General features: G+C 37.9%; 1 protein-coding gene across 5 annotated transcripts in view; it reads left to right on the top strand.

Moving 5' to 3' along the window:
• MIGA1 (mitoguardin 1) overlaps nt 1-23610 on the top strand; it is a 91601-nt gene that overhangs the window by 27838 nt on the left and 40153 nt on the right. For all 5 annotated transcript variants that reach the window (XM_082667938.1, XM_082667937.1, XM_082667934.1 and 2 more), the window contains 4 exons: nt 255-391; nt 2212-2338; nt 5559-5692; nt 6424-6547. In XM_082667938.1, coding sequence (XP_082524064.1) covers nt 255-391; nt 2212-2338; nt 5559-5692; nt 6424-6547 — 522 coding nt within the window. The remainder of the gene's footprint in view (nt 1-254; nt 392-2211; nt 2339-5558; nt 5693-6423; nt 6548-23610) is intronic.

Raw genomic sequence — 23610 nt, 5'->3', positions numbered from 1 at the left:
GTAGACCATTCAAATACCACCTTGAGTAATTGATGAATGTTTTAATCTTCATTTCAGAAGCAGATTTTAGCAGTATTAAAAATATTATATAGAGATGTAGATTTTAATAATGGTATACATTTAATAACTTACACAATTGAGGGAAATGTGTTTTAAAATGAGCCCTCTGAATGAATATATAAACTTTGAAATTTTACCTGAAATTTATCATTGGAGTTATTGATACTTTTAATATTAATGTGTTTGTTTGGTAGGTTCAAGTTGTTCCAGTAGCAGACAGAATTTGACACTATCTTTAAGTTCTGCCAAAGACAAAGGATCTCAGTCTTATAATTATGCTAATGGAGGACTCTTCAGTAAACACTCAGGTTCTGCACAGAGTTTGGCCTCTGTAAGTAAAGAAAAAATTTTTATTAGTTTTTTCTTTTAACTATTTATATATCTATTGTTATCTATTGGTTTAAATGTCATACAGTTATAGATAGCTCTTAGTATGGAAAGAAGCTTAAGAAATCTGGTTGATCCTGTTTTCTTCAGGCAAGTAAAATTATCCTTTTGCTAAATATTCAGCCAGCTTGGTTCCAGGTTTTTTTGAGTTAAGTGATGTAGTCCCATGGGGTCCTCTGAGGATGATGTTGGTATGGAAGTGTTGCTTCAAAGCTAGATGCTCTGCAGAAAGCTAGAAGATGCAGCAAACATGGTACTAGGTCACAAAAATCACTTGATGAACCTGCCAAGGGTGGAGTTCTTCACCTCTTTCTTGACAGCATTAATATAGTATTGATTGACAGGTGAAAAATGAAGTTAATATTTGTTTAAATCTAATGTAGTTTTAAAAATAGGTAGGATACGCACTTCCTACTAAGTAAAGAAGAGGCAAAAAGCAAACAGTGAAAATGTGCTCCTGATCCTCTCAATTCCCCTCCTTAGAGACGGACACTGACAATTTCTTATGTGTGTACTTCCAGGGAGAATATGCCTCCTACCATCATGTATATTCATTAAAAAAAATAGTTTAAAAAATAAAAAAATACTTTATAGAATACCATAATCTGTTCCATACCTTGCTTCTGTATTTCGTTGGAATATACAGCTGCCCCATTCTTAAATGCCTAAAAATATACCAAATTTTTAAAGGCTATTCTGTGGTAGGAACATCTAGATCAAAGGCATGCAGACTCTCAATTCGTTTGTGAAACTGAGCTGGATGATGAAGTATATGCCCTTTCTATAATCTGGGGTACCTCTGTGTTGAATTTTCTCAACTGAAAGTTGAAGCTGTTCTTGACTAGAGAAAAGGAGTTTTATGGTAATAGTATAAGTAAGAAGTCTTTAGAATCACTTTACTAGATGTGCCTTAGCTGACCTAGTCATTCCACTGCCAGGGCTGTGAACCCAGATTTCTGCCTCTTAATGAGTGCCTCAGTGAGGGTCATGACAACAGGAGTGGAAGAGGAGGGAACAGGGTCCACAAACTTGGTAACTGGATATGAGGGGTGTGGGAAGAGAAGTTGTTTGAGGAATTATGGAGATAAAAGTACTGTGAGTACTTTTCACTGTGAGTGAACTTGGGAGGAGGAAGAGTTTTTGTTGTGGGAAGATGCAGAGCTCTTTTTTGATATAGTCATTTTGAGATGCCAACAGAAGAGCCAAGTGGAGTCACCAAATAGGCAGGTGGAAGTGTGGGCTTAGATTTCTCAAAAGAGGACAGAATTGAAGTTCAAGATTTGGGAGTCATTTGCATAGAGGTGACTGAGATGATTGGCTCAGCGGACCTTGCTAGAGAAGGGAAGATGACAGAGGCTTTTCGATTTTCATTATTACATAGTAGAGAATCAGCATTGTAATAAGTTCTGAAAGGAAAATAAGCTAGCTACCTCAAATCAAAGTAGGTGTGGATAAAATTTATAAGTAAATACTTAATGACAGTAAACTATAAAAATAACTGCTTGATTTTTGATGGAAATATCTGATTTATGTTCAAAATATTGTTCTAGTTGTATATTTTTGAGCAAACAAGGGTTCAGAATGCTTAGGGCCTTATGACTCTTAAGTTTGACTGAATATAATCAGATTTATTTCTTCAGGTAGAAATTCCATGGGTTGTTATACCAGGATTAAGATTTACATAAATAATTTATAAATATAAAAGATCGCAAAATACTATTACAAAAGAGATTTTGAAGTAACTTCTGTCCATTTTAATTTTAGGTCCAGAGTGTCAATTCTTGTCATAGCTGTGCTTGTGGCAATTCTAATTCCTGGGACAAAGCAGATGAAGATGATATTAAACTTGTTAATATTCCTGTGACCACTCCTGAGAACCTATACTTGATGGGTAGGAGTAACATAATGAAGTTTTAAGATACTGTACTCACATTTAATGTGAAACAGAAGAATGATGAATTGTTCTAAGGGAAGCAACTATAATTCTAAAATGTTCTCATCTGTTGACTCTAGTCTATATAACATAACATGTTGTGTTAGCTTCCTGAGGCTACTGTTAAAATTACCACAAACTTGGTGGTTTAAAACAATAGAAATATATTCTTTCAGAGTTCTGGAGGCCTGAAGTCTGAAATCATTAATTATCACTGGGCTGAAATCAATGTGGCATTTGGGCCATGCTCCCTCTGGAGGCTTGGAAGAGAATTCATTCCGTGCCTCTTCCAGCTTCTGGTGGCTTCAGGCTTGTGGCCAATGACTCTAATATCTGCCTTCCTCTTCACTGTGTGTATCAAATCTCCCTCTGCCTCTCTTTTATAAGGATGGTTGTGATTGGTTCTAGAGCCCCTCAGATAATTTAGGATAATCTCCCCATGTTAAGATTCTTAATTTAATCACATCTGCAAAGACACTTTTTTCTTATATGGTAACGTTTACAAGTTCCAGAGACTAGGGCCTGATATCTTTGGGTGGTTATTATTCAATCTATTACACTTACCTAACCTAATCTGTTGACTTTTATCTAATGAATCTATCAAAATCCACTTTATGTAGTCTTTTATCTAGATATCATTTGTATTCTTCCTATATGTAGAAAGGATTTTAGATAGAAAGAGGCATGTGTTTACAGCTCAAACATGAGCATGTCTAGAACGTCTCACTGGAGCCCAGGAAGAGAACCAGAGACCTTAACACCAAATCAGATTCAAGTGCATTTTCAAATCCATTCCCCTGTTCTTCTGTATTCTATTTCAGGCTATATTCCTTTTAAGGGAAATGCATACTAACTAAAAAAAAAAAACCAAAAAAATCTTGATGTGACCTTGGCCAGTGAGTAGTAAGGGGATGGTGAGTTGGCAGAAGGACTGTGTGCCTGCGTGCATTCCCACACTCTAGAATAGTTAAAGACTATATCATCTGTAAAGCAATTATACTCCAATAAAGATGTTAAAAAAACAAAAAGAGAAAAAAAAAAAAAAAGACTATATCATCCGCCGTGATGTCACAGTAGGTAATACTGCACAGGGGGAGAGATATAGGAGTAGTTCTTCTGCCACCTTTTCCAGGTCTTCTGAGAATTAAGCTCACTATGTTTCTAGATTAACTATGCCTAGTAAACCTACACTCAAAACTTCTGTAGGAATATTGAGAGTTAGAATTGAAGAGAAATAGAGTAAAACTAGGGAAGCTGCAGGGAGTCTCAGTGTCATAGAATTAGGATCGGTAGGAGATATTGTTTCAATTCCCACCTATTGTTTCAGTTCCCTTCACAGTGTTGATGACATAAAAAATATATTGGTAACATGTTTGAATTCCTGTCACAAAACTGCTGATGTGTGACAGTTTGGGCCACGTTCTGCAGTCAGGTGAGACACAGTACTTCCTGAGAGGTAACTTTTATCTTTGGACAACTCTGCTGTTAGATAATTCTTCCTTATATTTAGCCAAAATAATCAGAAGGATAGAGAGTGGATGGAGCGAGAGGAGGATGAAGGAATTAGAATTGTATAGCTTGGAAAAAGGAAGTCTTTTAAGTGAGTAAATTTTTTAGAAGGAAGATCCAGACAATGAGTCTTTGCTACAGAAAATTAAACAATTTAAGGCCTACATTTCATTTAAAGAACATCTTGTTTGTTTAGAGTTGTAGGTTCTCCAGATAACTGAAGAAATGATTTTCGAGGACAGGTATTCTCTAGCTACCATATCTTAAAAACATCTTCAGAATGACTTGGTCAGATTCTTAAGCAGCTTTTAAAGATCTTTTACTTTTATATGTCTAGAAAAATTGAGGTTTTGAAATATTTTGGTTTGGTTTGAAGTGCATAATTATTATTATTATTATTTTTTGCGGTACGCAGGCCTCTCACTGTTGTGGCCTGAAGTGCATAATTATTTTGGTAAGCCTTTTTTTTTTTTAATTTGGAGAAAAAGAGGCACATATTCACCTATTTTCCTACAAAAGCTTTCTATAAGGAGGGATATGAAATTCCTACTCATATTGTAACCCTTTATTGGTTCTTCTTGTATATTTTTAACTCTGGCCCAGCACTTTATCCATCCAAATCAGCAAGTTGGTGTCAAGGTGGTCTAAGACACCTTTTGGTGGAAAAAAGATAGAAAAGACTTTATTCTGGACCTCTGTGCTGTTATCTTTCTTCTTAGCTTTACTCTCTCCTTCTGAGAACCTCTTGTAAACCTGATAGTTTCTTATCAACTAGTTTCTTCTATTTGCCCATCAGTTTTCTGTTTCATTTAGGGGGATATTTTGAAAGATAGTTATGTGACTATAAAAATTAGCCATTATTGTTAGGACTTTTGATGAATTCATGATATTATTTTAGAAAATTTCCAAGCACCGTATACCTTTGAGTTACATATTTTAAAAAGGGAAAACATATTAGTCATTTCTCTCTTATTGTTGGTTGACTACATCTGTAGACCTGGAATGTATTGAGATATTAAGATTCTGCTAAGAAATGATGTGAGCATAAATTTTATTCTTTAGTGCCAAAATTACAGTCACACTGTGCCATTGGTGCTAACTGTGTGAAAAACACTTTAGACTGAAAATGATTTTGGTATTGATTTCACTTATTTAAAATTGTTCTGTTCTTGGGACTTCCCTGGTGGCGCAGTGGTTAAGAATCTGCCTGCCAATATAGGGGTCGTGGGTTCGATCCCTGGTCTGGGAAGATCCCACATGCTGCGGAGCAACTAAGCCCATGTACCACAACTACTGAGCCTGCGCTCGAGAGCCCACAAGCCACAACTACTGAAGCCAGCGTGCCTAAAGCCCGAGCTCTGCAGCAAGAGAAACCACCGCAATGAGAAGCCTGTGCACCGCAACAAAGAGTAGTCCCCGCTTGATGCAACTAGAGAAAGCCTGCGTGCAGCAACAAAGACCCAATGCAACCAAATAAATTTAAAAACTTTTAAAAATTAGTAAAATTGCTCCGTTCTTGGGAAATCGCAGGCAGTCCAGTGGTTAGGACTCAGCACTTTCACTGCGGGGGGCCTGGGTTCAGTCCCTGGTTGGGGAACTAGGATCCTGCAAGCCATGTGGCACAGCCAGAAAAAAAATAAAATAAAATTGTTCTGTTCTCAATTTTTAGGTATGGAATTGTTTGAAGAGGCATTGCGTCGATGGGAACAAGCTCTAACCTTTCGAAATAGACAGGCTGAAGACGAAGCCTGTAGTTCCATTAAATTGGGTGCGGGAGATGCCATTGCAGAAGAAAGTATAGACGTAAGGATGATTTATTTGGGAGTGGTCTTCATAATATTGGAACAGTTGAACTATTTTTAACATTGATTCAGTGTATTTGATTTCTGTGGCATTTAATAGAACTTTTTTTTTTTCTTCCTTGGGATTGTGTGGGGATATTTCTTACTGGGCTTTTCCTGTTCGGTTAGTTGTTAAACCCCAAATTTGCAATTTATCATTGTTTCCTGATTTTTCAAGAAAATAAAGAATTAAGCAAATATGATTTTTAAAAGTCTGTTTTGTGCTTTGGGTTTAATTAAGTGCCATTATATACATAAAAATCACACAGAGTTAGAGCTAGACTCATCTAGGTTAGTGATTCTCAAATTTGAGCATGCATCAGAAGCCTCTGAAAGGCTTGCTGAAAAATAGATTTGGGGGTCCCACCTTCAGGGTTTCTAATTCATTTCTAATTTGCAATTCTAACAAGTTCCCAGGTAATACTGATGCTGCTGGTTCAGGGACCTTACTTTGAGAACCTTACTTTGAGATCTAGTCCAACTCCTTAATTTTACAGATTATGAAATGGAGATGATTTTATCTGAGGCATAGCTAGAACCCAGGCCTCCTGACTTCTATCACAGTATTCTCACCACCCAACAGTATTTTTTTATATCCCTCACTTTTCTGCCTTTCATTTAAAAGTGGAAAGTGTTTAGAATTTTAGCATTAGAATCTAATATGTGCTGTATGTACTTTTTCTCTCCTTATAGGATATTATTAGTACTGAATTTATCCATAAACTTGAAGCTCTGCTGCAAAGAGCATATCGTCTCCAAGAGGAGTTTGAAGCTACTCTAGGGGCATCTGATCCTAATTCCCTTGCTAATGATATGGGTAAGGTGGTTATTTTATATGGTTTTTATGAAATGTGTGATTTTATTCTTTTCTATTCTTGGAATCATTGGCATAAGTACATTAATATGGTTACATACTTTTTAGAAAATAACCAAGAGAAAAAGAGTACTATCATATTTATTGGATTTTTTTCTTTCAGTTTAACTTTTCAAGTGAACTTATTGACATAAATTCAAGTACTTACCATAGATAGGATTGTAACATTATTTTAAAATTACATTCTAAGTGAAAGAATCCCAGTTAAAGTGTTAGAGGGAGGAAAAAAATAATAATATAAAAATGGGACAGAGACACACTACCTCAGAAACAGGCATGTAGCTCATGACTTACATTTAAAGTATTTTAAGTCACTCTATTTCTTGACGCAATTTCAGTTGCAGGCTACATTTTGATGTAAGTAGTCAATACATACGTCAATATATACCATTACCTTTGTTTCCTACTTTAAAGAAAAAAGAACTTTGAAAAGACTTCTTAAATGAAGTCTTCCAGGGAAAGAATGATTAAAATTGCTTCCGGGAGTTCCCTGGTGGCTTAGTGGTTAGGATCCTGGGCTTTCACTGTGATGGCCTGGGCTGGTTGGTGAACTGAGATCCTGGAAGCTGCCCAGCGAGGCCAAAAAAAAAGCTTCCTTGACTTCAGTACATCATCCAAAGAATGAAATAAAATAAAATTACATTATATATTTTTTTTGTTAAAAGTAATTTAAATTTTTTTATTTGAGGATTTTTGTTTTCTAATAAATAAAAATTGTTAAGGCTTGTTAAGTTTTTCCACATTTATTTCTGAACATGAAGTACTGAAAGTGGCTGCATTTTGAGATGTTTACATATTTATATATTTTGAATTTAGGTAAAAGATTTCACTTGTATTAGAATTATGAATTTCTGTCTATATGTTACAGTGAGGGTTATGTGAAACCTCTGCATTAATTTTGGTCTTTGCTTTTTCATCCTGTTACTGTCACCAAAAATTATTCATTAGACTTGAATGAATAGTTTTTTTAAAGTTTCTCTGCTTTTGGCATAGGGGAGATTCAGGCCAGAAGAAAAGTAGACAGTATTCATGTCAACAAATAGAATTTGCCAAAGGTTTCTATTTACATATTTTTTTACACAATTTCTTTTATAACTTATTAGAATGGCATTTATGATAGTAAGTAGGAAAAAGAACAGAGAGAAGCATTTTTGTAAATGAATTTTTACTGGAGTATAGTTGCTTTACAATGTTGTGTTAGTTTCTACTGTACAGCAAAAATGAATCGGCTATACATATATCCCCTCTGTTTTGGATTTCCTTCCCCTTTATGTCACCCCAGTGCATTAAGTAGAGTTCCCTGTGCTATACAGTATGTTCTCATTACTTATCTATTTTATACATAGTATCAGTAGTGTATATGTGTCAATCCCAATCTCCTAATTCCTCCCCACCAGTGAAGCATTTTTAAAAGAAGTCAAATGTAAAAATGGGAATGGAACTACTAGAAGAGATAGCAAAGTGGTTAAGTAGCAAGGAAAGCCACAGAGAAAAAGAAGTAGGAAAAAATTATAAATATGAGGATGGAAGAGGAAGAGGGCCTGAGACTTTTATTCTTTTATTCTAGGAATGGAGGCTTTGCCCTCACTGTTCTAATCTTCTGCTTGCAGTTTCTGTCTAGCCTCATGATAAGGATCATGTAGATGTGTAGTTCTTGTACTTGTTAGTCTTCTAATATGCATCTCAGATTTCGTTCTGTTTGGCATGCCCAAAGTTTCTTTTTTCTACTGTCCATAGAAGTTGGTGGAATCCATCTCTGATTTCTTCAGTTTATTAGGTAATAAAGGTTTTTTGGGTATTGCCCAGAGGGTCTGCTTTGGGTTTACATTGCATCTGGACAAGAAGACCCCTGGGAAAATGGCTTAATTTCTGGGGCCTTCAAGTTGTTTCTGAGGAAATTGTTGTTAATTTGGAACTCTAAATGGGTAGGATTTCTAGAGTGGGACTCATAATCAGTCTATCCATTTGGTTAGCTTAGGTTGTAATAAGTTCCTGACCCCACCCATGTCTTAACCTGAGCTGTCAGTGGCTACTAGGCTGGCTGGCTTTTCCCTGCAGCCTAGCAGTACCTTGGCCTGTTATTGCCCTGGAGATCCCAGTTGACATGAAGCTGTTATATTTTGTTCCTTCTTGGGAATTATTTGGATGTTCTTCTATATCGCAAGTTTCCATTTTGGAACTTCTGGATTCAAAGAGCTGAATCTATGGCCAGGACTCTAGTAGGGAAGTAGTTCTGTTATATCTGTTATTTGATATTAATCAAAATTGCTTAGAAGTCAGTTAACTCTCCTCATTCTCTAAATCCAAATTCATTTTACACATTTAATGTATATTAATGAGAGGCAACTTACAATTAGTAGTCATAAATAAAGAGAGGTTAACAAATGGCCTTCAGAGGCTCAGGGGTGAATTTAAACCACCCCTTATTGATCTGACTTCAGTGAATACTTTATTGTTTTGAAATTTGCTTTGTCTTATTTGATAAAATCAAATTTTTTTTCTCCTAAGCGTGTGATAGGTTTTCAAGGTTGGAAGATTTTTTAGCAGTCATCTAATTTATCTCCTTTCCCCCTGGACTTAATATTTGACAGCTACCATTGTTTGCATGTCACCATGTTCCAGGGCCTTTGCTAAGTAAGGCCCATAGTTTCTTCTCTGAGTCAGGCACAATTCTAAGTAAAAATTATGTCACTTAATCCTTACAACTTTTATGAGGTAAATATAGTTATCCTCATTTTTCAGACGGGGAGAGAGGTACAGAGGTATTAAATCACTTCCCCAGAGTTACATAGCTATTAAGTGACAGAACTTAGATTTGGGCCCAGGCGGCTGGCTTTGGAGTCCATAAACCACCATGCTGTATTGCCTCACCACTTAGAAGACAGACATGTTCTTTGAATGGGAGGATTGACTGTGAACTCTTTGTGGCAAAGTTCCCTGTAAGAAATGTCTTGGAGCAGGTAGTCTGGAATCCCCACAGCTGCTGAAGTAAGGAACCTTATTTCTGGTAGTGGTATCATTTATTTAGTGTGGATCTTCCTTTCCTTTAAATTTTTTCTTCCTCCGCATCTATCTGGGGATCTGCAATGAACTCATGCATCTTTCCTCCTCTCTCAGGCCCTCTATGCAGTCTAGACAGACTTCGCGCATTTTGTTTTTTAAAAATATTTATTTATTTGGCTGCGTCGGGTCTTAGTTGCAGCATGCGGGATCTTCGTTGCAGCATGTGGGATCTTTCGTTGCGGCGCGTGGCCTTCAGAGCACAGGATCAGTATCTGCGGCACATGGGCTCTCTAGTTGTGGCGTGCAGGCTCTAGAGCGCACAGGCTTAGTTGCCCCACGGCATGTGTGATCTTAGTTCCCCAACCAGGGATCAAACCTGCGTCCCCTGCATTGGAAGGCAGATTCTTAACCACTGGACCACAAGGGAAGTCCCTCACGTGTTTTATAGAAGGGAGTTATCAAGGTTTAATCCAGGAACTGAAGACGTGAACTGCTGTATTTACCTGAGGGAATAGGGGGAGGGGGCCCAACTGTGCCAGCTGACTTTAATGTAGCACTTTAATGAGTTATTCTAGTGGATTACCTTTTGGCCTATATCTGCATAATAGCTAAAAATACAAACTCAAGATTCAGACTAACTGGGTTCAAATTCTGTCTTCACCATTTATTAGCTGTATGATTATGTAACTTGTCTAAGCCTCAGCTTCTTCATCTGAAAAATGGGCATGTAGTACCTATTTAACAAAGTAATTATGAGAATTAAATTATATTAACAAATAAAAAGTCTAGGGAACAGGGTAACAATATTTATGAGGTTGGAGTTTGGAACTCTCTGAGGAAGACAATCATTTTTACCTCTAGGATATTAGGCTGTGGTTTGATAGGACCTACCTGATCCTACCTTGGCCAATTTCAAGGTATTCTTTAAAATTTCTGGTCTGGGGCTTCCCTGGTGGCGCAGTGGTCGGGAGTCCGCCTGCCGATGCAGGGGACGTGGGTTCGTGTCCCGGTCCGTGAAGATCCCACGTGCCGCGGAGCGGCTGGGCCCGTGAGCCATGGCCGCTGAGCCTGCGCTTCCGGAGCCTGTGCTCCGCAACGGGAGAGGCCACAACAGTGAGAGGCCCGCGTACCACAAAAAAAAAAAAAAAAGATAAAATTTCTGGTCTGGTGATACCTTTTCCATGTGTTCCAGTGAGGCAGTTATTTTCTTCCTGTCATTTTTCTTTTTTTTGGGGGGGGCCACTCCACGTGGCTTGATTGAACCCATGCCCTCGGCAGTAAAAGTGCGGAGTCCTAACCACTGGACCGCCAGGGAATTCCCTCTTCCTGTCATTTTTAATGGGCCTTTAGGAAGGAGAAGTAGATGCTTTTTTTTTTAATTTAATTAATTAATTAATTTATTTTGCCTGTGCTGGGTCTTCATTACGGCACATAGGCTTCTCTAATTGCAGTGCGAGGATTTCTCTAGTTGCAGCGTGCGGGCTCAATAGTTGTGGTGCACGGGCTTAGTTGCGGTATGTGGGATCTTAGTTCCCCAACCAGGGGTCGAACCTGGGCCCCCTGCATTGAGTTAAGAACGTGGAGTCTTAACCACTGGACCACCAGGGAAGTCTGGAGAAGTAGATGCTTGTGCTCTGTCATCTTGAACTAGAAATTCTGGACATTATAATTACAGAGCCTAAGGACTACATTAACTTGTAACATTGCTAATGTAGAGCTAATGGTTAACTAAAACGTTTAAGTTCTTTGTTGTTACTGTTAGATGTTATTATTAAGCCACATCTTCCTTCATTTGTTCCTGTGCAGTTGTGTTTTTGGACCCAAGGTTTAGATGTTATGTTTATTATTCCTACTAAATTGTCATTTCTCAGTCATCACTCTGAATTAAGATAGTTTTAGATTTTGATTTGACATCCCTTTTAGCTTTCTATCACTTTCTGGTTTGTTCAGTTTGGTCTATTTGTTCATCAATGCTCTCATTGAAACCATTAACAAAAAATGCTTAAAGGAAAACTTATTTCCCTCTACTTACAATTTCTGACAACAAATGAGTGGATTTTCCACACCAAGCAATTCTCCGGTTCTCTTTGGATACCAACTGGGTATCCTGCAATTTAATTCAATTTGAGCACTAATTACCCAGAGTTAGCACAGATTCCACAGGTAAAGGGCTCATCTCACAAGGTTGCCCCCCCTCATATGCCAATCGCAAATCCAGGCCTCCCACGCTTCTGACCAACTGTCTGTAAATCAGAGGTTCCCACCACTCCCTCCTTGGGCTTCATAATTTACTAGAATGTCTCACAGAATTCTGGGAAACACTTTTCTTACTATTACTGGTTTATTATGAAAGATATAACTTAGCAACAGTCAAATGGAAGAGGTGCATAGGGCATGGTATGGGGAATGGGTGTAGAACTTTCATACCCCGTCCAGACACAACATTCTCCCGGCACCGGGATATGTTCACCAACCTGGAGCTCTCTAAACCCTACAGTTTGGTGTTCTTATGGAGATTCCATTATGTAGGCATGATTGATTAAATCTTTGGCTATTGGTGATTAACTTAATCCCCAGCCTCTCTCCCTTCAGGGGTCAGGGTTGGAGTTGAAAGTTCCAACTTTCTAATCAGAGGGTTTGTTCCCTTGGCAACCATCCCCCATCCTCCAAGAGTCACCTCATCAATATAAACTCAGGTATAGTTGAAAGGGGCTTATTATGAATAGCAGAAGATACTCCTCTCACCCCCATCACTCAGGAAATTTCAGGAGCTTTAGAAGCTCTGTGCCGGGAACCATGATAAATATATATTACTTATTTTATCACAATACCATATTTTAAAGTGGACAGGGCCAGAGTCAAAGATCTGAGGCATGACTTTCAAGTAGCCTTAGCAACTTGTGCAATAAGCTATAAATTCAACTGTTTCTACTTTCATATTTTTTTCATCTTGATCATAAAGAGATCATGAGATACTTTATTATGTATCATGCCAAAATATGTGTGTATTTATGTACTTAACTAGTTAATTTAAGAAAATATTATATGAAATTTTTTTGAAAAAGATTTAATATCAATTCACATTATTTGGAAATATTGTCATTGCTGAGCTGTTTTGCGGATAGGTATTTTCCATCAAGTATTCATGGCTGGTTTTACACTCACTTGCAAATAAATAAATCATTTTAGTTTTGAAGGGCACATGTGTCAGGTTTTATTGACTATAAGAGCCTCAGCAAAACTTATTTCTCTAATTTTGGAATTCAAAATATAAACGGGGGCTCTACTTAATTTTACATTCATTTGTACTGTTTATAGTAAGTAGTAAGTAGTTTGCCAAGTTAACATTGTGGACCATAGGAGGACAGTTTAAATCCTCCTAAGCATGATTCTTTTAGTATGTTTAAAATCGTCTTAGAGTTTTTCTTTTTTGATAACAGTGTATTTGTTGAAAGTAAATTATATCGATCCTCTTTAGCAGATCCAAAAATACTTTTGACTTGTCAGTATTGTGAGTTATTTGGTTAGTTTAGGTAGGTGAAGTTAATAACAGAGTTTTAAAAATGTGTGATTCTAACACTGGATTGCGGTGATAGTTGCACAACTCTATACATTTACTAAAATTCATTGAATTGTACACTTAAAATGGGGAAGTTTTATGGTTTGTTAATTATACTTCAATAAAGCTGTTAAAAATACAGTGTGATTCTGTTAAGCTAATTTTAAGTAAGTAATTTTTTGTGATTTGAAAAAGTGCAAAATAGCACTTCATACTAAAAATTTTAAATAATGCAAGTGTCAAAAAATTTTTTTTTTAATTCATTAAGAATCTCTTAGTTTCAAAGCTCATGGACATGGTGAATTACAAATTTTGTTTACCCAAGGTGGTGCCACTTCAGCTGGTAACCAGAAATACTGAGTATCCTATGTCAATATCCAGTGAACTATACTATTGGTTACATGCATGGGAACTTATGCAAATGGTTTTGGTGATAATTGTGCTGTTAATTTTACTTTTATTGTTAACTTTAGAATGTTTTTTATATTCTATAATATAATCATCCAAGTGGTCATTAAATTAAATGTGATAAAGAAGCTCAAATAACTGCTGACACTCATGCTGTTAATTTAGTACAGAGCATCCTGGAAATATTGGAACTAATGCTAAGAAAATAAAAGAGCGGAATTGAAGCAGGAGCCCTTTTATTTAAAAAATGAAATAAACCTCTGGCAACATGGCTCTAAAATCACAACTCTAATTCACCCCTAAGCCAGGTTATCATCTGTGTTGAAATAGGAAATATTTTTGATATCTGGGAAGGAAGTGATAGTGATACAAAAAACTTTACTACCAATACTTAGTGTTTTTAAAACATTCTTAAAAACAGACCGTATTATAGTCATTTATTGTGCTTTGAAACTATGCTTGAGAAAAGAAATATAGTACAATAGTTGTATGTCAGCATTTCTTTACATTTATTCCTATAGCAAAGTAGCTTTGAATTAGGCAGGGTTTGAATTACGTTTTAAGGCATGAATTCCTTGTATAAAATGTAACCACCCTGTATTCTCTAATTCACCTTTGTCATGTTCTGTACCGATATTTCCTTAATCATTATGAATTAATGAATCATTATTGGGTATAGTTCTGTATTTGCTCTTACACACCAAAAAGTTTACTTCTGGCTTAAACAAAAGTTATTTGCTCTGTTCTTCTGATTATTAAATAAAATAAAGATTTTAGTTCTCTAATTTAAAAAAAACAATCATTTCCCTTCACTTACAAGAGACCACTTATTGTTAAATGCAAGGTGTTGAAGTCACTAGAGGGCAGCACACTTTATCTGCATGTGGGACGCCTATGACTCATAACTGCCCTTCTGTGCTGTTCGTAGCACTGGGAGTTAAATTTAGGTCACCACTCTTTTTCTGGCGTGTTTCGTATACACCTGCTACTGTAACTCAGAGTGAGACAGAGTCAGGAGGGTATGCACGGAGACTTGAAATAATATTACTGTACAGTTCCATTTGTGTGCAATTTCTTCTAGCTAACAGCATGTAGAAGTGTTACATTTATTTGTAGTTTCTGTTTTTCAGATAGTTGTTAAATTATAATTGTTAAATGATAATTTTGTTATTGTACTGATAATTTTTGAAGATTCAACCAAAAGACTGCACTATGTTTTCAGTTGTAAACAGTATAGCTTAGTGGTTAAGAACATGGGCTTTGGAGTTAAACAAACATGGGTTCAAATACTGGCTCTACCACTTTTACTAGCTGTGAAACCTAAGGAAGCCTTGACCTTTCTTAGACTCATATTCTTCCTCTGTAAGCCGGAGGACTATATTAGGATCAGCTTCATAGAATTGTGAAGATGAAATGAGATAACATGTATATCGTATTTTAGCATAGGTACATGGTGAACACTTGTTATCCATTCATATATATTCTGGCATTTTTATGAGGCCTGTTCTAAGATTGTTTAAAAAATACATGGTTGGGCTTCCCTGGTGGCGCAGTGGTTGAGAGTCCGCCTGCCGATGCAGGGGACACGGGTTCGTGCCCCGGTCCAGGAAGATCACACATCCCGCAGAGCGGCTGGGCCCGTGAGCCATGGCCGCTGGGCCTGCGCGTCCAGAGGCTGTGCTCTGCAACAGGAGAGGCCACAACAGTGAGAGGCCCGCGTATCGAAACAAAAACAAAAACAAAAAACATGGTTTATCACCACAGAATCCACCTAACCGATCTCCCACTCATATCACTCTGTCCACTCAAGTGGCAGACACTGTCCTGAATTGTGTACTTATCATTTTCTTTGAAGTTCTTTTAGTTTGACTCCTATGAAATTTCCAGTATTTGATCATATTTGCCCTATGAAACAGGCAATAAGATTAAATGCCATTGACTTATCATCCCTGTATATATTCCTGTCCAATTTATACATTTGACTCTTTCTTTTTTAAAATTTATTTATTTATTTTTGGCTCTAGGTGTGCAGGCTTCAGTAGCTGTGGCACACGGCCTCAGTAGTTGTGGCTCACGGGCTCTAGATTGCAGGCTCAGTAGTTGTGGCGCACGGGTTTGTTGCTCCGTGGCATGTGGGATCTTCCCGGACCAGGGCTCGAACCCGTGTCCCCTGCAATGGCAGGTGGACTCCCAACCACTGCGCCACCAGGGAAGCCCACATTTGACTCTTTCTTAACCTGTTAGAAGATTAATCTTAAAATATGAATTTTGTGTCCTGGTTGTTCTTTTAATTATTGCACTTTCAGTTCAATCATGTTGTTGGTTGTGGCAGAAATGAACTCATTTCCAGTACTCTGGACTTTTATGTTACATGTGGTATCTTTTCAAAGTGTGTGTTCTTTCTGATACTGATGGAAATTTTATTTCTAATTAGTTCTCTGAATAAATGTTTTTGAATAGGCTCTTATTTTAAAAAAATACGTGGTTACAGGTAGATGCTATCACATGTTCATAACTTGTTTTACAGTGATATTGTTCAGTTATGCTCCAGACAGCATTTATTTGTCTCTGAAAATTTATTTTTCTCATATTTTAGTAGTAACATAAGTTTGCACTTCCTTAAACAAGGTATTTAAGCCATGTTCAAAGTTATTTGGGAAAGTAAAAAAAAATGCTCTTTATAAATCTACTTTTTCTCAGCATTAGAAAAGGAAACTGCCATCTGAAGGACAAATACTTTGTGGAAGTATTTATTTCAGATATAGCTAAGATTTTTGACTTTACTTGATCCTTAGTCTTGCCATATGCGTAGGAGGAAAACAAAAAATGATAGTGGATGTACTTCTTGCCAGCACATCCAGTAATTCTGCCTCCATAATATAGCTGTCGTTCGTTCCCATTTCTCTGCACCCTCATTGTATTTTGCTGGGATTTAATAATCTCCTAATAAAGTTCCTACCTCCAGTCTCTCTCCCCACTGGTAAATCTGTACCTTGTTTCTGGAGTTATCTTCGTGATGCAGAGCTCTCATCTTGTCACTCCCAGGTTCTCAGACCACTTTTCTGACCTATTTGTTTTACTGTTTCGCATATATTCTAGCCAGACTAGGTCTCTTCCAAAACTGAAATTCTTCTCTAAGATTTTAGTTTTATAATCAACTCCAGGTTTTTAGTAAATTTTCAGTGTTTTTCTTTTGCCATTTCTTTGCTGATGCTCTTCCTTTGTATAATTCAACATGCTTTGAATCATTTGTTTCTGCCTTTTGTGGAAGCAGTCAGGAGCTGATTTTTTAAATGTATATTATTACTCTTTTTTTTTAACAACAAAAAAAACATTTGGATAACTAGTTGCCTCAATACCATTCACTGAATGATGTATCCTGTTCTTACTGATCTGAAATGCCCCCTGTCATATGTCAAGTTGTCTTATATGTGTGTCTTTTCTGGACTCTGTTTTGTTCTGTTTGTCTGTTTCTGTATTGGTTTCTAATGTCTTAATTACTGTAGCTTTATAAAATTTTATAATGAGTCTTGACACCTGATGGGGTGAGTCCATTCACTGTGTTCTTTTTTTTTAAGTTCTTTAATTTTAATTAATTAATTTATTTTTGGCTGCATTGGGTCTGTTGCAGTATGTGGGCTTCTCATTGAGGTGGCTTCTCTTGTTGCGGAGCATGGGCTTTAGGCGCACGAGCTTCAGTAGTTGCAGCACACGGGCTCAGTAGTTGTGGCTCGTGGGCTCTAGAGTGCAGGCTCTATAGTTGTGGTGCATGGGCTTAGTTGCTCTGCCGCATGTGGGCTCTTCCGGGACCAGTGATTGAACCCGTGTCTTCTGCATTGGCAGGCGGATTCTTAACCACTGCACCACCGGGGAAGTCCCCACTGTGATTCCTTTGGCTATTTTTAACCCTTTGCTTTTCCATGCGAAGTTTAGGACAGCTTGTCAAGTTTCATGAAAGCCCCTCTTGGGATTTTGATTATTGCTTTGCATTTTTAGGTCAGCTTGTGGGAGAATGTATATCTTTATAATATTAATGTTTCCATCTACAAACATCATATGGCTCTTCATTTACTTAAGTCTTTTATGTCTTTCATAGTTTTTTATAGTTTTCTCCATAGAGGTCTTATATATCTTCATTCCTAAGTCCCGTATAGTTTTGTTGTCATTGTACATGGTATCTTTTCTAAATTTATTTTCTAATTTTTTATTGCTGGTATCTAAAATGTTGTTGATATTTGCATTTGAATATTATCAACAATGCTTATTAACTCTTAGTTCTGCCACCAGTAATTTGTCATAGGTTCTTTTTCTAATAATATTGATTGATTGACTGATTTGGTTGCACCGGGTCTTAGTTGTGGCACGTGGGATCTTCGTTGTCGCACATGGGATCTTTAGTTGTGGCCTGCGGACTTCTTAATTGCAGCATGCAGACTCTTAGTTGTGGCATGTGGACTTATTAGTTGGAGCATGTGGACTTCTTCGTTGCAGCATGCGGACTCTCAGTTGCGGCATGCATACGGGATCTAGTCCCCAACTAGGGATTGAACCTGGGGTCCCTGCATTGGGAGCTTGGAGTCTTACCCACTCACTGGACCACCAGAGAAGTCCCTGTCATAGGTTCTTTTTGGAATTTTTATCTAGACCACGTATCTGTGAATGATAACCTGTTTATTTTTCTTTCTTTCTTTCCAACCCTTATGCTTTTTTCCAACCTTTATGTGTTCTTTTCTTTCCTTCTCTTTTTTCCCCCATCTTACTGCTCTGGATAGATTCTTAGAGTCTTTTTGCCTCTGAAGAGAGCTGTGTAGAAAGGAGGACCATGAGTTAGCTGGCCCACTACACAGAATCAAAGACTGTGCCCCTATTGCTGTAGGCTCCCAGTTAGGTACAAGAGTGTTGATGTAGGGACTTGTGAATACTGCTAAGGCGAATTAAAGCTTAAAAGTCACCTTGCAAATATTTATTTAACTGTTTATTGTATGCCTTATGTGTGATGACGTGCAGATGAAATAAGGACTACAATGCCTGTTTTCAGGTTACTTGTAGTCTGATTGGCCAATTAAGACTTTTAGGAAGCAGTTAGAATACCATACAGATTAGTATAAACCTCAATACTGAGCTATTTTGTAAAACTCAGACCTTAAGCTCCCTCTACAAAGCAGAAGATCCTTCTTTTAACTTTTCGTTCCCACCTCCATTCTTTCCCATACTTCCCAACTGAAGTGCCCTCAGTCTGTTTAAGAGCCTAAGATAAGGGTTTGGGACATGTGGTTATCTTTGGTTATCTGCTGCTGTTTTTGCTGAATATCTATGAAATTCATTTGGAGATTCATGAATATCAGGTAAGGAGATGATATTTACAGTAGTGTCTTCTACATGATTATATTATTTTTTCCTTAATAAGTAAATAATTTTGTAAATGTTGAAAAGTGGCTGTAGGGAATTCCCTGGCGGTCCAGTGATTAGAACTCTGTGCTTCCACTGCTGGGGCCTGGGTTTGATACCTGATCGGGAAGCAAGGCACATGGTGCAGCCAGAAAAAGAAAAGAAAAGTGGCTGTAAATGGGTAGTATATTCACAAATGTTTGTTTTAGTATTTTGATTCAAAATATGCACCTATACTATATATAGTTTTTTGTTTGTTTTTTTTTTTGTGTGGTGCGCGGGCCTCTCACTGTTGTGGCCTCTCCCGTAGCGGAGCACAGGCTCTGGACACACAGGCTCAGTAGCCATGGCTCACGGGCCCAGCCGCTCCGCGGCACGTGGGATCCTCCCAGACCGGGGCATGAACCTGTGTCCCCTGCATCGGCAGGCAGACTCAACCACTGCACCACCAGGGAAGCCCCTATATATAGTTTTTGTACATATCAAATATTACACAATAAACGCATATATATTTTTCATATTAAACAGAAATTTATGTTATTTGAATTACTTTGGAAAAAATTAGACTTTATTTGGTCACAACAACTAACACCAAGGAATGGTGTTATATTTTAGGAGACTTTTCTTATCATCATATCGTGCAGAGTATACATCATTACGTAGTTTGGTAGTTTATTTCTGTAACAGTGCATTCAGGAATTAAGATTATTTTTTACTCATTTGGTTAGATTATTAGGGCAGGACCAGATTGCTGAATTTAATACCAGTGTAAAAATAAACTTGATTAATGCCGAATGAAGCTTGCTTACAATTTCTTGGGCATATTATTTAGTTGATATGGTTTACAACAGATAAAGTTTAATCTATACTTTAGATTTCTTTTAAAATTAATTGGGCTTTGTAGTTTGTATGCTTATATTTTCTTTTTTAAAATTGAAGTATAGTTGAGTTACAATGTTGTGTTAATTACTTCTGTACAGCAAAGTGACTCAGTTATACATATATATATATATATAGATTCTTTTCCATATTCTTTTCCGTTATGGTTTATCATAGGATATTGAATATAGTTCCCTGTGCTATACAGTAGGACCTGTTTATCCATTCTATATATACCAGTTTGCATCTGCTAATCCCAAACTCCCAATCCATCCCTCTCCCACCCCCTGCCCCCTTGGCAACCACCAGTCTGTTCTCTGTGTCTGTGATTCTGTTTCTGTTTCATAGATAGGTTCATTTGTGTCATATTTTAGATTCCACATATAAGTGATATCATATGATATTTGTCTTTCTCTTTCTGACTTGCTTCACTTAGTGTGATAACCTCTAGTTGCATCCATGTTGTTGTATGCTTACATATTCTGTAAAGAATAGTATGTGTTTGCAATAACCATGTTAGCAGGCAACTCTGAAGCCATAAGTTTGATAAATGTTGTTTTTTTGGCTGAAGCAAAGGACTTTGAAATTCTTTTATAATGATGTGTAGGGACAAATTTAGCCCTTAAAAACAAACCAGGAATTTTTGTAGCTTAACAGCATCGCTTTGCATATTTCAGATATGTGTTTAGGCCTCTTTATAATCTATTTTTTGAACAGAATGAACACAGAATCTTAGGTCTGGAATATTTATTTAGCAAACATTTGCTTTCCTGGTATATGTCAAACGGTATAAGCCACTGGAGAGACAAGAATGAAGAAGATTTCACTCTTGCTTTTAGGCAACCCAGAAGCTAGTTTTGGAGATAGGCATTAAAAAATTTTATAGCACAGTGAAGTAAGTGCTGTAACAATGTGTTTAGAAGGTGCTGTGGAGGTGTCACACAAAGAAAAGTGTGACACTTGAAGAAAGACAGTCCACCAGGAACGTGAGAAAAGAGCATTCCCAGTGGAGGGAATAACATGGATCAAGGTGTAGAGTGGAGCCTGTTCAGGGAACTATGAGTTGATTGATATGTTTGGGAACACAGTATATGTAGGAGAGTGGTGGGAAATGAATCTAAAAAGGTGGGCAGGAGATAAATCTTGAAGGTCTTTGTTTTATACCTTTAGGCAACAGGGAGCCACTGAGAATTATAAGAAGTCATAATCAAATTTACTTGTTTGAGGGAGATTGTGGAAACATTGACTGGTACAGTTTAAATATTTTATCCATCTTTCTGTCTGCTCACTTATGCATAGGATTTCAGGGGAAATTAGAGATTTTTCCAGCCTAGTACTGACTGCACAAATTCTCTGGCAGAGAACAGGAAAAGCTGTAAAGTGGGACCTCCCGACCGCTAGAGAGACGTTTTTCTTCTCTTTTGTTAAGCAGCCAGATAGAACATTTAGCGATATTGAAAGAGCTCAGCAGCAAGAGGAAATAACCTCAACCTATCATCTTATGTCAAACGTCAGACAGCCCAGAGTTGACACTCTACGACCTTGTCCTTTTCTTTCCTGCAGAATCACTGTGGTCAGAGGATAAACTCCCTGAGGGTTTATTTTTAGGGAGTGACGTGAATTACAGGCCTAACTTGTATACTCAGACCTCTAAATATACAGACTGCAAATTGCAGAACATATGAGAAATTTGCCCTGTAATTTTCTCTCACGCATTAAAGCTCATAATCTTAATTTGAAAGTGTTAAACAAAACTACAAAGTGAAGTGTAAGTGGTGTTATATATGCAAGTCAAAATCGGTTCAGAGATGAAAGCAGTATAATGAAAATTGCTGGGGTGCCACGCACAAGGGAAATTCCTGCTTCTTGCCTTTGCCTTTTTTGTATTCAAGTTATATCTTATCCACTTGGATTTCTAAGTACAGGACCTGCATTAGCCCATCCAAGGCCTTTGTTTGATTTAGATAAAGGCCCATGTAACCTCTTGGGAAGGGCACGTTTGTGATAAGAAAAAGGTTCAACTTCTTCCAGGAAGATGTAGGCCTGAGATGTGGGCTGGAGTTCTGCCCCTACTTGTCCCATCAGCCAGGGACCTTTGTGTAATGTACAGAGTGACCAGTGGTTCTAGTGTCCCCATTAAAGTCTCCATAACTGCAGACCTACCCTTAATTACTTTTTGCCCTTTGGGTAATCCAGTTACTTCTTTCTTCTCCTAAAAAAGGTATAAAGTGCTGTTACTCCTTTCTCTTTCCTTCTATTACTTGTTTTGCATTGGCAGCTGTATTTCCCAGTTAGGAATCACAGTTGTTATGTTGGCCAATCATGGCATATAAGAAGTTTTGATACACAGGGAAAGCCACTGACAACTGTTGTGGAACTATTGTTTTGAGTAGAGACATAGTATCAGGCTGTTTTGTGCATGTACTGTTTCACATAGGCAAAATTGTGTAAGTTATACCACATCAAGAATTGGTCAGATAGCCTTTTGTTTGCTCCAGTGGATTTCATTGCTGCTCTTTTCAATATTAAGGTACATAGAGGGAAAAATCAAGAAAATATCATCTGTTAGCTCACTCAATTCTTTCACTTTCTGAAATTATGGGTTTCTTGATTCCAGTTTTATTTTAATTGACATGTAGCACTGTGTAAGTTTACAGTGTATAGCATAATGATTTGACTTACATGCGCCATGAAATGATTACCACAATAAGTTTAGTGAACATCCATCGTCTCATATAGATACACAATTAAAGAAATAGGGAAAGGAGATTGGTTCAAGATGGCAAGTAGAAAGATGTGCAGGGTCAAGATGGCAAGTAGAAGGATGTGCACTCACTCCCTCTCGCAAGAGCACTGGAATCACAGCTAACTGCTGAACAGTCATCAACAGGAGCACACTGGAACTCAGCAAAAAAGACACCCCACATCCACAGACAAAGGAGAAACCACAATGAGATGGAAGGAGGGGCACAATCACAATAAAATCAAATCCCATAACTGCTGGTTGGGTGACTCACAAACTGGAGAACACTTATACCACAGAAGTCCACCCACTGGAATGAAGCTTCTGAGCCCCATGTCGGGCTTCTGAACCTGGGGATCCAGCAACAGGAGGAGGGGTTCCAAGAGAATCAGACTTTGAAGGCTAGCGGGATTAGATTGCAGGGCTTGGACAGGTCTGGGGGAAACAGAGACTCCACTCTTGGAGGGCACACACAAAGTAGTGTGCGATCAGGACCCAGGGAAAGGAGGAATGACCCCATAGGAGACTGACCCAGACCTACCTGCTAGTGTTGGAGGGTCTCCTGCATAGACAGGGTGGTGGTGGCTCACCGTGGGGACAAGGACACTGACAGCAGAAGTTCTGGGAAGTACTTCTTGGTGTGAGCCCTCCCAGAGTGTGCCATAAGCCCCAACAAAGGGTCTGTAGGCTCCAGCGCTGGGTCGCCTCAGGCTAAACAACCAACAGGGAAGGAACTCAGCCCCACCCATCAGCAGACAAGCAGATTAAAGTTTTACTGAGCTCTGTCCATGAGAGCAACATCCAGCTCTACCCACCACCAGTCCCTCCCATCAGGAAGCTTGCACAAGCCTCTTAGCTTCATCAACCAGAGGGCAGACAGCAAAAGCAAGAAGAACTACAATTCTGCAGTCTGTGGAATTAAAACCCCATTCACAGAAAGACAGACAAAATGAAAAGGCAGAGGACTATGTACCAGATGAAGGAACAATATAAAACCCCAGAAAAACAACTAAATGAAGTGGAGAT

This window comes from Grampus griseus (assembly GCF_964374135.1).
Source record: "Grampus griseus genome assembly, chromosome: 1".
NCBI classification, from domain to species: Eukaryota; Metazoa; Chordata; class Mammalia; order Artiodactyla; family Delphinidae; genus Grampus; species Grampus griseus.
The sequence above is the reverse complement of the archived record's forward strand: the minus strand, read 5'-3'. Positions and strand labels throughout refer to the sequence as shown.